General features: G+C 41.5%; 1 protein-coding gene across 2 annotated transcripts in view; it reads right to left on the minus strand.

Annotated features, from left to right (window-relative positions):
* CUNH6orf106 (chromosome unknown C6orf106 homolog) overlaps positions 1-16983 on the minus strand; it is a 110939-nt gene that overhangs the window by 17043 nt on the left and 76913 nt on the right. For both annotated transcript variants that reach the window (XM_003789115.3, XM_012804844.2), the window contains exon 4: positions 8285-8613. In XM_003789115.3, coding sequence (XP_003789163.1) covers positions 8285-8613 — 329 coding nt within the window. The remainder of the gene's footprint in view (positions 1-8284; positions 8614-16983) is intronic.

The raw sequence follows: 16983 nt of genomic DNA on the forward strand, positions 1-16983 counted from the left end.
TTCAGATAGCTTATGATTATTCAAGAGCAGCTGGGGAAGGATGCCAGGGTGTCCTGGCACTGACAGATGTGCCATTCTATTGATATATCAATCCAGCCCTTATAGAGCAGGTGTCTAAAGCAATCTTCATTTCATACCACCAACCTTAGCAAGTTAAACTGTAACTATGGAGGCAGCAGGAAACTATCTGATTACTGAAACTGTGGTCACAGGCTTCCAAGAGCATTATGTTCTTTCCTAGCCTTGATGGCAGGCAAGGATTTCTTTAGAATAAATCAATTCTATTGCCAAATCAGTGATCCCTGACACCAGCACATAAGGCACCCCTCCTACCCTTCCAATAAAGACGGCACCTGGGTTGAACAGAAAATACTTCCCAACTTTAGAACGCTAGAGGTCTCATTCCTTCCTTTCTATTCATTCATACATACACAAAAGGGTACTAATTTATTATAAATTATTTCAGGGTTTGTGTACCCTGAAAGTTAAACAGGTTTTTGTTTTGTTGTGTTTTGTTTTAATCAAACCAGAAAAGAAGCACTACTTTCAAGAGCCAGCAAACAGGGGATGCCACCAGCAATGCTCAGTTTACATTAGAGCTTATCTTATTTAAACTCTGCCTCTTTTCACACCTTGATAATATTGGTCATCAACTCAGTTCATGCTTTCCCTCAATACAACCTCTAGCCTAATCAAAGGATCAGGGAAAGCCCAGGTTTACCTACCAGGAAACATCTTTTAGTAATGTGGCCCCTGTATCTGAATCCTAGCTCTGCCTTTCGCTGGGTGTGTGATACTGGGCAAGTTACTCAGCTCCTTGGGCCTTTTTTATTCATTATTGAAAAATGAGATGATACATACATGTAAAGTGCTTGGCAGCATGCCTGACACATAGGGACAGTTAAAAAACCACTCTGTAGCTGGTCATTGTGGTGGGTACCTGTAGTCCTAGCTACTCAGGAGGCTGAGGCAAGAAAATTGCTTAAGCCCAGGAGCTGGAGGTTGCTGTGAGCTGTGATGCCAATGGCCCTCTTCCAAGGGCAATAAAGTGAGACTCTGTCTTTATTAAAAACAAAACAAACAAAAAAAACCACTCTGGTGGGTGGTGTAGGGCGCCAGCCCCATATACCGAGGGTGGTGGGTTTGAACCTGACCCCAGCCAAACTACAACAACAACAACAACAAATAGCTGGGCATTGTGGCGGGTGCCTGTGATCCCAGCTACTTGGGAGGCTGAAGCAAGAGAACTGCCTAAATCCAAGAGCCGGAGGGTGCTGTGAGCTGTGACGCCATAGCAGTCTACCAACAGTGACAAACTGAGACTCTGTCTCAAAACAAACAAACAAACAAAACCAGAAAAACTCCTCTGATATATACTTGATCTCATTACTGTCAAATACACACTTCAGAACCTCATGGATGCCTGCCTTTAAAAACAAATAAATCAAGTATTCAAACCAAATATATGTAAGTGTTCAGGATTACCTCTACTTTTATTTAAGGATTACCTTTAGCAAAGATTTACAAAAGATGTCTACTCACATCTATTTAAGTACAGTACCAATTCTTTTCAGAGTCACTTGTAATTATTTCATCCCTCACTCCTCAGTGGAACACACTGCAACCAACTAAACTTACCACCCATTGTCTATCACCCACACCTCTGGACCATAAGTCCCTTATTCATTCTGCCCTCAGCACTTAACCTGTTCATACCACTGTCCTTGCTGTCTGTTCAGCTTTCCAAATCTGACCCATCCTTTGAAAAGCACTTTCCTTCAACTCCTTCCCCACTTCATCTCTGCTTTTATAACTCTTCTTGCACCTCCCTCTAGCCACTATATACAAATTATATTTTTTGAGACAAGGTCTCACTCTGTTGCCTAGGCTAGAGTATAGTGGCATCATCATAACTCACTGTAACCTCAAACTCTTGGGCTCAAATGATCCCCCTGTCTCAGCATCCCAATTAGCTGGAACTATAGCCACAACGCTTGGCTAATTAAAAACAAAATTTTTTTTTTGGTAGAGATGAGGTCTCACTATATAGGTATTGTTCAGGCTGGTCTTGAACCCGTGGCCTCAAGTGATCCTACAGCCTCAGCCTCCCAAAGTGCTAGGATTAAAATTATACATTTTTTTTTTTTTTTTGAGGTGGAGCCTCAGGCTGTCCCCCTGGGTAGAGGGCCATGGCATCAAAGCTCACAGCAACCTCCCAACTCCTGGGCTCAAGCAAGTCTCCTGCCTCTGCCTCCCAAGTAGCTGGGACCACCGGCGCCTGCCACAACGCCTGGCTATTTTTTGGTTGCAGCTGTCATTGTTGTTTGGCGGGCCTAGGCTGGATTCAAACCCACCACCTTAGGTGTATGTGGTTGGCGCCTTAGCCACTTGAGCCACAGGCGCCGAGCCAAAATTATACATTTTTGATGGTATTGTTCTCTACTGACCAAATTCATACTTCACCTTGCCTAAGTTGTTTCCTAATTGCTTTGTGCATGTTTCACCTCCTCTACTATACTGTAAGCTCCTGGTGAGTAGGGCTCACTGTTATTCTCTCCAGTCTCCTAATGTATAAAGTATTCTGCTCTAAAAAGTACACAGATGTGTTAATAAAATTTACTGATAAGGCTCAGCACCCATAGCTCAGTGAGTAGGGCACCAGACAAATACACTGAAGCTGGTAGGTTCAAGCCTGGCCCTGGTCTGCTAAACAACAATAACAACTGCAACCAAAATATAGCCAGGCGTGTCAGGTGCCTATAATCCCAGCTACTTGGGAGGCTGAGGCAAGAGAATTGCTTAAGCCCAAGAGTTTGAAGTTGCTGTGAGCCATGATGTCACCGTACTCTACTGAAGGCGAAGAGACTCTGTCTCAAAAAACAAACAAACAAAAAAACTTACTGATACATTTTATCATTTTCCTAAGGAGCTCTAAGAGGTACAGCTGGCTTTAGACAGAAATGCTTTCAGAGAACATGCTGACTGCTTTCCATAAATGTTTTCTAAGACTGTGCTTAGATTAAGGGGAAATGAACTTTAGACAGAAATGCTTTCAGAGAACATGCTGACTGCTTTCCATAAATGTTTTCTAAGACTGTGTTAGATTAAGGGGAAATAAAGGAGATCACAACTTCTTTTTGGGCTTTAAGTTTCACATTTCAATGCATTATAGTCAAAAGTCTTCTTGGACATTACCTCTAGTGGGAAGGTTTTCTCTGTAGTTCTTGAAAATGGTACTTCTCAACGATTCTACAAAGTCCATGAAAAAAACTAGGCATCATCCCACGAGTTTATTAACTTTAAGAAATACTTCCAGGATGGGTGCAGTGGCTCATGCCTGTAATCCTAGCACTTTCGGAGGCTGAGGTGGGTGGATCATCTGAGCTTAGGAGTTCCAAGACCGGCCTAAGCAAGATGGAGACTGAATCTCTAAAAAATAGCTGGGCATTGTGGCAGGGCCTATAGTTTTAGCTACTTGGAAGGCTGAGGCAAGATGATCACTTGAGCCCAAGAGTTTGAGGTTGCTGTGAGCTATAATGCCATAGCACTCTATCAAAAGCAATAAAGTGACACTCTGTTTTAAAAAAAAAAAAGGCAAAAGAAAATTAAAATGAAATACAGCAGAACCTCCATACTTGACCATCTCTTCTTCTTTTTTTTTTTTTAAGACAGAATCTCACTCTGTTGCCCCAGACTAGATTGCCCTGGCATTAGCCTAGCCCACAAGTAACCTCAAACTCCTGGGTTCAAGAGGTCCCCCTGCCTCAGGCTCCCAAGTGGCTGGGACTATAGGTGCCTGCCACAATGTACCGCTAATTTTTCTATTTTCAGTAGAGACAGGGTCTTGCTCTTGCTCAGGCTGTTCCTGAAGTCCTGAGCTCAAGCAATCCTCCCACTTGTACCTGCCAGCTAGGATTATAGGCATGAGCCACCTTGCCTGACCAACCAACTCCATAAAGTGTTCTAATTTTTATAGATCAGACATGACCACATGTACTCAATGAAAGACTGATGGCTACATATTGAGCCCCTCTGTAAGTTGTATCTTGACTACTTGGACTGTGACACACAATTATTAATTTACTCTCTATAACTTGACCAGTTGAGTTCACTCTATATCAAGGGGTAGGTTTGGGCTTTGCCCCTTAGTTGTATTATTTCTTTTTTCATGTTTTATTATTGAGTTAGGCTTAACATCCTGTTTATTGTGTGTTGCGAAAATTTTTTTTCAACAGGAATGACTACAATTACCAAAAAATTTTACAGTTAATTGAGTTGTGCTACCCCAAAGGAAAGAACTCAGAAAGCTGACACTGAAGGAAAAGGTTAATCTTCTACATTTTCTGGAAAGTAGCAGCCAAACACAGGTGGAACATTTTGGTGTTAGCAAGACCTCTGTTAGCAATATCCGAAAATGTAAACATGAGTACTTAAGAAATATGGGTCAGGAAAGTAGAGACCTACATACAGTAGCAAAGGAGGAAAATTTCCCTTAATGAAGTCAGTGAAGCCATGTTAGGCTGGTTCAAACAAATAAGGGCAGTTAACACCCACATCTCCAGGCTGATGATCCAAGAAGTTGCTATAAAACTCACACAGAAATTCAGGTGGCAGATTTCCAAGCATCAAGTTATTGGGGTGAGAAATTTAAACTGTGACACGAGATCTCCCAGAAAGTCTTGTGTGGTGAATCCAATGAAGTTCTGGTAGACGTTGTGGAAGGGTTCATCAAAAAGTTCCTGGACTTTGCCAGAGGCTTCAAAGATAATAACATCTCCGAGGAGTGCAGACTCACAGGAGTGATGCCTGACAGAAGCATCATCATGAAGGGTAACAAATGTTAAGAGCAGGAAACTTTTCAAAGAATGTTTCATAGTTCTGCTTTGCACTAGCTCACCTGGAGAGAAACTGAAGCCCTTGATGACTGGTAAATCAGCAAACCCATATGCATTCAAGAATTTGAAGTTGCAAGACCTCCCTATCACCTGCAGATCAGACAAATGAGTATAGATGACTGGTACCCTATTTGAGGAGTGGGTAATGGGTATTGACTGATAAATGAAGAAGAAATGGTCTGGGGCCAGACTCAGTGGTTCATATCTGTAATCCTAGTGTTGTGGGAGGCTAAAGTGGGTGGACTGCCTGAGCTCACAGGTTCGAGTCCAGCCTGAGCCAGAGCAAGACCCCATCTCTAAAAATAGCCAGGCTTTGTGGCAGGCGCCTATAGTCCCAGCTACTTGGGAGGCTGAGGCAAGAGAGGCTGAGGCAAGAGAATTGCTTGAGCCCAAGAATTTGAGGTTGCTTGTGAGCTATGACACCATGGCACTCTACCAAGGGCGACAAAGTAACTGCCTTAAGAAAAAAAAAGAAACAGTTTATTGTACTGACAGTAGACAATTGGTCTGGCCACCTGCAAGTGAATCATCTCATAAACATGACAATAAAATTTCTGCGTCCATACACAGCTTAAAAATCCAACCTCTTGACCAAGGCATCATCAAAACATTGAAAATTCACTACAAGCTCGGCTCCTATAGTCATTACTAAAACACAGACTTGTAGTCCACCTTTGGAAGCAAGTTCATCTGCTGCATCGTTAATGCCCTGGATACTGTCCTCTGGATCAGTTCTGCTCAGAATAAAGTTCAGCCAGAAAGGACACAAGAATGTTTTAAGAAAGTTGGATTGGTCCCAGTCCAAGAGCACAGTGTTTTGGCCCCTGACAGCCAGTCTACATCTCTCCTGGAAGAATTCAAAGGAGTCAATGTTGAAGATTTTATTGCAATGGATGATGAGGTGCCAAACTGCAATGAAACTGACCCAGAATTAGTTTTCCAAGTGATACTGACCGAAGTACAGACATCATAAAAGTGTATGAAGCAGCTGATAAAGTGGAAGAAGCAAGTGAGGATGACAAAGAAATTGCAGAGACTCCAAAAGAAGATATCAAGCATATGATAATGTAGTTGAAGTCATCTGCTGTGGAAAAATGCCAACATATGCTGAGTGGGATAGCTAGCATTGAGAGTGCTTTATTCACTTATGTTTGTAATAAGCTTAAGAAACAGGGCTTGGTCCCTATAGCTCAAACAGCTAAGGCGCCAGCCACATACACTGGAGCTGGCAGGTTCAAATATAGCCCGGGCCTGCCAAACAACGACAACTAAAACCAAAAAATAGCCGGGCATTATGGCAGGTGCCTGTAATCCCAGCTACTTGGGAGGTTGAGGCAAGAGAATCGCTTAAGCCCAAGTTTGTTGTGAGCTGTGATGCCATAGGCACTCTACGCGAGGCAATAGCTTGAGACTTTGTCTAAAAAAAAAAAGGGTAAGAAACAGACTAAGATTGATCTTTTTTCAGAAAGAATGACTAAATAATGAGAAAACAATAAATGTACTGGTACAGTATGTAGGATTTCACTGTGTCTTTGATTTGCATGATTTTGTATCATATTCTCTAATAAAAGTTGTACAGGAAAGTAAAGTACATTTGTGTATCAGTACAGGGTCCTAGTTCCTTATATTGACCACCTCTACAGTTATTGACTAGTTTGCTACAATCTGCTGGATGGTCAACTAATAGCTCTGCCACAGTCCAGCCCTTCCAAAAGAAGCAGCACTTGGTAGGGTCTTAATTAAGGTTGGCAGAAAACACCAACCCACTATCCTCCCTCTGTGATAATTGTAGGCACTCCACACACAGACAGTTAAAAAGTATTAGTCCCTAAAGGAGAAGAAGACAACTAATGGGCTCACAACTCAGGGAGATGAGTGCAGTGCCCTAGAACACCAGGTCTCTCATAAAACTAGGGTGATGCCCAAGCCAGAGAGCTCACAGATGAGTAAAGCAGCTTCCATTACAGAAAGCACTGGAGCAACTGGTTTTCCTCTTCCTATTAAACTCAACTACCTCAAGTTGAGAGAGAGAGAGAGAGGAATGAATGAATGAATGAGAGAGAAAAAACAAACAAGAGATAAGAGCTTAGAATAAAAATTTTTATTTATTAGAGCATTAAGATGTAAAAAGTCTTTCCTCAAATATGGGGAATTTACTGTCTTGCCAATTTAATTCTCTTATATCCTATGCAACTGACATGACTCCAAGAAAATCCTTCGTAATGACCATCCAATCAACCAACAAATCAATCCATCATTATACTAGTACTACCAGATGAAGTCCCTCTGACTGGACCATATGAAGAAGCAGATTCACATAACCAAGTTTCTTAAACTGTCTCTTGATCCAGACCATATAAAAACTATTGGCCAGAAAAATATTATTCTTCCAACAGAGCCACTCACCCCTCAAATAAACATCAACTTTATTTTTTAAATTGAGGGTGAATGCCAACATTAAGCAAGGACAGACTTAACACTTATGCAGGATGCTGGACTTAATGCATAGCATTACTCATCACAGAAGAATGCACAGGAATGTTCACAGGACTCCCCTTGTGAACTTCCTACAACATGAGCTATCAGCATCAGGGCTTTATTCATCCAACCAAAACCAGTAATGAGGAACCATCATCACCTTAGCAGAGTGTGGAGGATGCTATTTAATGAACTAGCATAGAGAGAAATGATCAAGAAATCAATCACCTTAAAAAAGTGTCTCACAACAATCAAAATATTTAAAATCATGGCTTACTCAACAAACAATTCTCTCACTTATTTCCCACATTTGAAAAGTCAAAATATCACTTGAGCCACTCTTGGTTGTTTGTGGGTGAGGAAGTCAACGGGCCAAAATAAAATGAAAAGACATCAACAAGAAGACATGCAAACAGGGTAAATAAAAATGAGTGCCCAACAACATTTTGGATGACTAATTGAGCTTGTCTTTTTCCTCAGAAATACAAACGAAAATACCTGCCCCAAACCAAAAAACAAAAGTAGAAACAAATCCCAAATGTGTGTCGTCGTTGCTCTAAGCTTAGTATACATATGCACTGGAAGCATGGCTGATGATATTTTGACATTCTTTTTTTTGTTTGTTTTTAAATGCTAAAGGTAAAGAACTTTACTCTTCAATAGAAGAGTAGAGATAGGAGTAAATTATACATGTGGATAAAGTGACATCCACAGGATATGAACATAGGGGCAAGGGGGAGGGGAGAAGGGGTAGGCTTTTGTGTTGCTTTGCTGTTGGCAGGAAAGCTAAGCAGTCTTAAAGAACCTCCTCCGGGGAGTGGCAGTCTAGGATTCTAGGTTTGCCATGAAGGGGTATCACAATTCCCAAGGCCCACCATCTACCCCTTCTCCTCTTCTCCGAGGGCACCTACCTTACTGTAAGTCACTACTGATAAGTTGTTTGCGTGACTGCTGGGGGACAGATTTACAGAGTTCTGTGAGAGTCTATTCTGATCTTGCTCGGTTTGGTCAGGAGCAGGAGCCCATGTGTTTTTGCTGATCGAGTCGAACTCGGAACCCCCAGGGTCTTTTAAGTTGTTTTCATCTGATTGTCGGTTCTTTTGGGGAGAGGCAAACGGGTTGAAGTTTCCTTCTACCTTGCGATGAGGCTGTGTGTTGAACTCCGTTTCAAAAGACGACAGCTGCTGCGTTACTCCTAAAAGTCCACCCACCTCCACACTGAGGATCACCCAGATGACATCTGAAACAAAAAGACAACTCATGTCAATGCCAACATCTCCTTAAGGGCCAAGGTAGCCACCATCAAAAGCCCTAAACATCATCCAAACCATAGAAAGAAATGTTCTTCTATGTGCTAGTTTTAAAAGCTTGCTGACAAAAGTCTAGTACATTTGTATTTGTATTGTACGCACTTCTACATCTTTGGTATTTTCAAGTTCAAACTCTAATGTAAATTCAGCAGAAGTCTATAGTGAAATCCATGAAACCTATTTCTAAAAGGCTTATCAGCTGATTCTGATTCACAGCCACATTTAGAAATCATTATGCAAGAGAACAATGACCAATGGATAGAAATCTAAAAGCTACTGGATGCTAGAATTCACAGCTTTCTGGTTTTTGCTTTATTTTGCATGCATCTAACTCAGAAAATTCAGGACATGCATAATTCTTTGCTCAAAAAATGCTTATAATTACTAGAACTGCAACTTATCAACCCCTCCCCAATTCGGGAGTAATTTAAAGTGATGATATATTATCCAAACTAGGACAAATGAGAATGAAAAAGGGAGTTATTAAAAATTACACCAGGATAGGCTCAGCACCTGTAGCACAGTGGTTACAACACCGGCCACATACACTGAGGCTGGTGGGTTCGAACCTGGCCTGGGCCAGCTAAACAACAATGACAACTGCAATAAAAAATAGCCAGGTGTTGTGGTGGACACCTGTAGTCCCAGCTACCTGGGAGGCTGAGGCAATAGAATCACTTAAGCCCAAGAGTTTAAGGTTGCCATGACCTGTGTGACACCATAGCACTTTACCAAGGGTGACATAGTGAGGCTCTATCTCCAAAAAAAAAAAAAAAAAAAATTACAGTAATAAAGGTGTAAACTGGCTCTAATCCTGACCAACTGGGAGATATCACCCCAGCTATCTTCTCAATCTATACATATAATCAAAGGCAGTAAGAATTTGAAATGACTCAGACTTCCTAAAATAACTAATTTAACACCAACTCTGCCTTTTTGTAATACAGTCATGTACTGCTTAATGACACAGCTATGTTTTGAGAAATGCACCTCTAGGCAATTTCATAATTATCTGAGTATCATAGAGTAAGCAGTGGAGTCTACACTCCTACTAGAAGGTTTCAAAAAGCAAACTACATAAAGGCTAGGGAGGTTTTAAGTGTGTGGACCCTGCTAGAAATAAAACAAATGTCCTAAATTACTGTTGAAAGGCTGATAGGAAAAGGGAAATACATTTCATCAATTAGCCACCTGGAAATATAGGTAACATATAAGCCTAGAATAAATAAACTTAAAAGGACAGTGAAGGAAACTGAGGAAAACCCTCTTAAGCTATGTTTATTCTCAAGTTTTAATTTGGGCTCTGTATCAAAAGGAGGAGCTCTAAGAGCACCACATAGCCATAAAAACTCAATTTACGCTTAGTGGTTTGGGACTTCTATGAACTGGTTGTAGCCAAACAATTAAGAGCCAGATCCTAATAAGTGGAGAGGTAGTGACATCTGCTGTTCACTTATGGAATTAAAGCTACAGCCACTCAATAGCAACACTAGCATGACTCATAGGAATGGGAATCCATTCCAGACACCTTTATCATTAAAGAAAATATAAATCCTCATGTAACCTAGCACCATAAAAGTTAAACCTCTCGGCTCGGCACCTATAGCTCAACCGGCTAGGGCGCCAGCCACGTACACCTAAGGTGGCGGGTTCGAATCCCCAGCCCGGACCTGCCAAACAACAATGACGGCTGCAACCAAAAAATAGCCGGGCGTTGTGGCGGGCGCCTGTGGTCCCAGCTACTTGGGAGGCGGAGGCAGGAGACTCGCTTGAGCCCAGGAGTTGGAGGTTGCTGTGAGCTGTAATGCCACGGCGCTCTACCCAGGGAGACAGCTTGAGGCTCTGTCTCAAAAAAAAAAAAAAAAAAAAGTTAAACCTCTTGATTTAACAATGTACATGCAATGTGCCATTTCACTTAGAAATCTAGGACAGTGCCAGGATGGTGGGTCAGAGGAATTACTTCAAGGCTTTAAGTGTACCTCATACACCAATATAACGTAAGCCTTAAATAACAATCCAGTTAGGATCAGTGGCTCATGCCGGTAATCCTAGCATTTTGGGGTTTGTTAAGCAGGCCCCAGCTGTGTTCGAACCTGCCAGCCCTGCTGCACTGGGCTGGCGCTCTAACCATTGAGCAACAGGCGCCCAGAATCCTAGCACTTTGGGAGGCCAAGCCAGGAAGATCGCTTGAGGACAGGAGTTGGATACCAGTCTGAGCAACATAGCAGGCCTGTCTCTTTAAAAAATAGAAAAATCAGCTTGGCATGGTGGCAGGCGCCTATAGTCCCAGCTAGTGGAAGGCTGAGGCAGGAGGACCACTTGAGCCCAGCCCAGGGTTAGAAGCTATGATGATGCCACTGCACAAAACAAAACAAAAAAAGTTCATTTGTAAGCACATGATACGTTTAGCATTCTCAACTACAAGTTGTGTTTTACTCTCTTAGCTTAAGAAACTGAATCTTTGAGAAAGTCAGTCATATGAAAGCTATCAGTAAAGAAGACTACTGACATTTCCCCCTCACCCCCTTTGGGAACTAAAGTGTCTTTAATATAACTCACTGGGTCTAAGACTTAAGCTATTTCACTCACTTTGGTTTGACTATTGCTCTAAACTGTTCACAGAATTTTACATAGTAGCTGTAAAACATTGGTCATTTAAGAAGCCACTAATTTATAAATATCAATAATAACTACCAGTTCTGACCTTCCTAAAGTTATTACCATGATGGGTCATCATGAACGTGCCTTCTACAGTACAATCTCAGCCACGTAATTACCACCTCTAGACATCATATTCCAGAATGTGTTTAATCCCTGCACAATACTGTGTATTTTATTTATTTAGAGACAGAGTCTCACTATGTTGCCCTTGGCATCTCAGCTCACAGTAACCTCAAACTCTTGGGCTTAAGCTATTCTCTTGCCTCAGCCTCCCAAGTAGCTGGGACTACAGGCGCCCAACACAATGCCCAGCTATTTATTTTTGTTGTTGTTGTGATTGTTGTTTAGCAGGCCCAGGTGAGGTTCAAACCTGCCAGCCCCGGTGTATGTGGCTGATGCCCTAACCACTGAGCTATGAGCTATGAGAGCCAAGCTATTGTACATTATTTTTAATAAAAAAAAAAAGTAAAGATGGCCTAATATGCTTGTTTCATAGAGGCTGACCATTTCCAATTCTTGCCAATAATTAATGCCTTAATTACTGAGATGTGAACTAACTGCTACCCAGATATCTTACTATCTCTGATAATAAAACTGTAACTGGAAGGGACCATCCAACGAAACTGCTTTACTTTCTGGATTTAAAAAAAAAAAAGCTGAGGCTGGGCTGGTGGCTCACACTTGTAGTCCCAACACTTTGGGAGGCTGAGACAGGGGCATCGCTTGAGGCCAGGAGTTTGAGAACAGCCTGGGCAACATAGCAAGACCTCGTCTCAACAATAATAAAGGAAGCAATCAGATATGGGGACATGTGCCTATAGTCCAAGCTACTTGGGAGGCTGAGGCAAGACAATCACTTGAGCCCAGGAGTTTGAGGTTGCTGTGAGCTGTGACACTATGGCACTCTACCAAGGGTGACATAGTGAGATTCTGTCTCAAAAAAAAAAAAAAGAATAAAATAAAAATAAAAACTAGAATGAAATAAGCCCTGGGGTACCAAATTAAAGTCAGAAATATCATATAAATTCATGGTTAGTTTAAAACATATTATTATGAAGAAATCAGAAACAATTACAGATATTTCTATATTCAAAAGTTAGTATGCATACATCTAGTACCTAGCTCTGTTTGCTGAGAGGGCCTTGAAGTAATGACATCCCAGGAACAATGAATATAACCAGTGCCCACCCAGATCTTGGTTTCTAAATACCATTCTCTAATAAAAAAAAAAAAAAAAAAAAAAAAAAAGAAGGCTCTTTGGATAAATGGCTGACTCTAAAGCCAGGAAATGTAAAATAGAAGATGAACCTGGAGCATCCTGTAGTATGAGAAAGGAAATGATCAAAAAAAAAAAAAAAAAAGGGATAACAGCATATAGCACAGGGACATAGGAACCAATCTGGAAGAAATTCTTCCCTCCAACGCCGGAACAATTTGAGTAACAAAAATGAATAACATAGTATTAGATCATAACCCAAAGGATAAAATAAATATAATTCCATAGTGAAATACACAGATGGCTAAATAAATGGGGGAGAACAGATAAACGTCCTTACAGAGAAATTCCAAACAATATATACAGACACTCTGCCTTCCACAAGGTAGAGCTTAATTCTATACCTCTTTCATATCCTCCTCGAGGATGGGCTTGACTTAGTGATTTGCTTCCAAAGAATAAAGAAGGGAAAGGGAAAAACAGTAACCTTACAAACCTGGCAAACACACTACTGACCAAGTCATTTATTATGGTTAGTATCACCAGTGATGTTAAGCAAACACCAGGTACCAGCCAGGGAGTGTTACCTCTGTGGTACCCTTCCCAAATCCTATTACATCAGTCTAATTATGAAGAAAACATCAGACAATCTCAGATTAGGGGACATTGTACAGGATACTTGCTAGTATTCCCCCAAACCATCAAGGGTCTTAAACAATGAAAAGAGTGAGATTGTTATAAGCCAGAGGAGAATGGGAAACATGACAACTAAGTATAAAGTGGTAGCCTAGATTGGATTCTGGAACAGAAAGAGGTCATTAGCAGAAAAACTGGTGAAATCCAAATAAAATCTGGAATTAATAGTAATATACCAATGTTGATGTCTTTGTTTTAACAAGTACACCATGGTGATACAAGATGTTAACAACAGAAGAAACTGGGTATATATATGAGAACTCTGTATAATCTTTGCAATTTTTCTGTAAATGTAAAATGATTCCAAAACATAAAGTCTACTAAAATAAATTAGAAAATCATTCTTCAGAAATTAAGAAATAAAGTTGCAGCTAGAGCCAATGCAGACCACATTTTATGGAGTGAATTGACTAAAAAAGGAGAATACTTTGATTTAGTAGTTGTCAAAACAAGGTTGCAGCAGGGCAAGGAAGAGGGGACCATCATGTGCTCAAGTTCTTTCAGGAGCTTCAAAAAAACCATTTCATCAACTGAAAGACACAGGCCAACCCATGTCTGCAGATAAATGCTCCATTTTCCAGTAGAGCAGTAAAGGCCAGCTACCACTCTTAAAACTATGGCAGTACAGTAATGACTGTACAACTGAAGCAACACCACTTTAGTGTGGATGTTCCATTGAGGCTGCCAGAATAATCCCAGAGACTGCCTCTGGCCAGCACAAGATAAAAATAGAAACCAATTGAACCAAGCAATAAACTGCTATATCTTATAAGAGGTTCCATGGTTAGGTGTGGTGGCTCATGCCTATAATCTTAGTACTCTGCAAGGTCAAGACAGGAGAATCCCTTGAGCCCTGGAGATTACGAACAGCCTAAGCAAGAGTGAGACCCTGTCTCTACTAAAAATAGAAAAAATTAGCTGCAAGTTGTGGTGGGCACCTATAGTCCCAGCTATTCATGAGGCTGAAGAAGGAGGATCCCTTGAGTCCAAGAGTATGAGGTCATTATGAGCTGACACCACAGCATTCTAGCCTGGGCAACAGATTGAGACTCTTGTCTCAAGGTAAAAGAAAAAAAAAAAAAGAAGTTCCATTTGTTTCTGGGCTTCCCAAGGGGAAAAGTCAGAGGAATGGGGAAAGTACCACTTTTCATCCCTGGGAGTTATGAGACAAGAATACCCTCAGGAGGCACAGCCTGTCATCAGCCAGCATGTACCTGGAAGATTACTATGGAGGCCACTTCCAGATTAGGAAATTGTGGATTCAAATCCTTTCTGGAGGTCACCCCATCTTCAAAGGAAAACAGGAACCTCACATTTCCCCTGAGGATTAAGAAATAACAGGGGTGTGGAGCAATAAATAGGATCCAGTCAGCTGCTGAGCTGCATGCTATCAGCTCACATTTCATCTCTGTAGAAAAGCTGGGTATGTATCACCTAACTACAGTGAAAAGAAGAAAATCTGAGTACTTGAAGGCTAGGGGACAGACTGACAGAAGGAGATGCAAAGGTCAATATTAGGACCAGGTCTTGACATCTATACATCCCTCTTAAAATTATCACACTGGCAGTGTGCATACACTACCGTGAAAAGAAGGCACTTTCAAGTGTCCTTGCATTAATCTGCCTAGTCTCAACTTCCACTCTGTATTTCCACATTATTTACTCAGCCCAGTAGCCTTGTTCCCATGACACATGTCCAGGTGTTCACTGTATCTATCAACATACCACCTACCCAAGCACTTAAGGTAGTAGAGACAGGGTCTAGTTCAGTGGTTCTCAAACTTCCTAATGACGAAGGAAGTCATTAGGAACCTTTAATACAGTTAAAAGGGGTCACTACCCACAGGTTGAGAACCACTTCATTAGCTAGCTCAGAGTTAACTCCTGATTTCTGGAGTTTAGAACCCCATAGACAGCAGAGTGACTACTTACTTCGACTCAAACTCTGTTCTCTTTCCCATTTTCACTCCCCACAGCCTATCTTATCACAAATGTATATTAGAAACTTGTTTCTTGGCTCAGCGCCTATGGCTCAAGCGGCTAAGGTGCCAGCCACATACACCTGAGCTGGCGGGTTTGAATCCAGCCGGGCCTACCAAACAACAATGATGGCTGCAACCAAAAAAAAAAAAAAATAGATAGGGGTTGTGGTGGGTGCCTATAGTCCCAGCTACTTGGGAGGCAAAGGCAGGAGAATCGCTTGAGCCCAAGAGTTGGAGGTTGCTGTGAGCTGTGATGCCACAGCACTCTACCTAGGGCGACAGCTTGAGGCTCTGTCTCAAAAAAAGAAAGAAAGAAACTTGTTTCTTAGCTGTTAGTATTATACCAGGAATTTCTTCTCAAAATGCAAATGCCTAGGCCAGGCATGATGGCTCACACCTATAATCCTAGCATTCTGGGAGGCCGAGGTGGATGGATTGCCTGAGCTCACAGGTTCAAGACCAGCCTGAGCAAGAGCGAGACCTCATTTCTAAAAATAGCCAGGTGTGGCTGGTGCCTGTAGTCCCAGCTACTTGGGAGGCTGAGGCAAGAGAATGACTTGAGCCCAAGAGTTTGAAATTTCTGTGAGCTATGACACCAGAGCACTCTACAGAAGGCAACAAAGCAAGACTCTGAAAAACCAAAACAAACAGACAAATGCTCCTCAATATGTTCAAAGAAACAAATTAACTAACATTAACCACATCATTAGAGGAACAAATCAGATTAATCGGTACAAGTTCACAGAGGGGAGAAGAAAAGCCTAAGGAAAGGATACTGAAAGAAAAGCTAAAAGAGAAAACAACAAATAAATAATTACTACTTCACAATTTTTCCAAATTATTCCCTATTTTAAAAATATGAGCTTTTCCCTTAAATGAAGGGAGGGAAGGACAGAGTACAGCAAATATTCAATCACTTATTTGCCTCAAGTTTCAGGAAACAAGGATCCTTGCTCCTCAAATCTAGTAAATCAGTACCATGAAATTGAAAGTGCAAAACCTGTCCAGGACTGAAATATGAAAAATGAAAATCAGCTCAGAACTAAAAAATAAAAAAAGGAACCCTCCTGTTACTGGACAAAGGGATCTAGTTGCTTGTCGCTGTCCAGCCAATATTCAGAGATGGTTTATTATCAGAAGGCCAGCTTCTCCAATACTGTTCTGCCCTTCCATTTCCAAAATCACAGTTTTATACACACAAAAAAAAAAATTTTGGGAGGGTTGTTTTTTGAGACAGAGTCTCAATCATTATGTTGCCCTTGGTAGTGCCATGGCGTCACAGCTCACAGCAACCTCTAACTCTTGGGCTTAAGCAATTCTCTTGCCTCAGCGTCCCAAGTAGCTAGGAATACAGGCACCTGCTACAACGTCCAGCTATTTTCTTGTTGTAATTGTAATTATTGTTTAGCTGTCCTGGGCTGGGTTTGAACTTGCCAGCCTTGATGCATGTGGCCTGCACTCTGAGAACTATGCTAAGGGTACAAAAAAAAAAAAAAAAAAAAAAACCCAAATTGTTAAGGCAGAAATACATAGTACCAGGATGGGCATGGTGGCTCATACCTGTAATCCTAGCACTATGGGTGGCCAAGGAGGGTGGACTGTCTGAGCTCACAGGTTTGAGACCAGCCTGAACCACAGTAATACCTCGTATCTAAAAATAGCCAGGTGCTGTGGCGGGTGCCTATAGTCCCAGCTACTTGGGAGGCTAAGGCAAGAGAATCACTTGAGCCCAAAAGTTTGAGGTT

This window comes from Otolemur garnettii, unplaced genomic scaffold (genome assembly GCF_000181295.1).
Source record: "Otolemur garnettii isolate 467f Iridium unplaced genomic scaffold, OtoGar3 scaffold00031, whole genome shotgun sequence".
NCBI classification, from domain to species: Eukaryota; Metazoa; Chordata; class Mammalia; order Primates; family Galagidae; genus Otolemur; species Otolemur garnettii.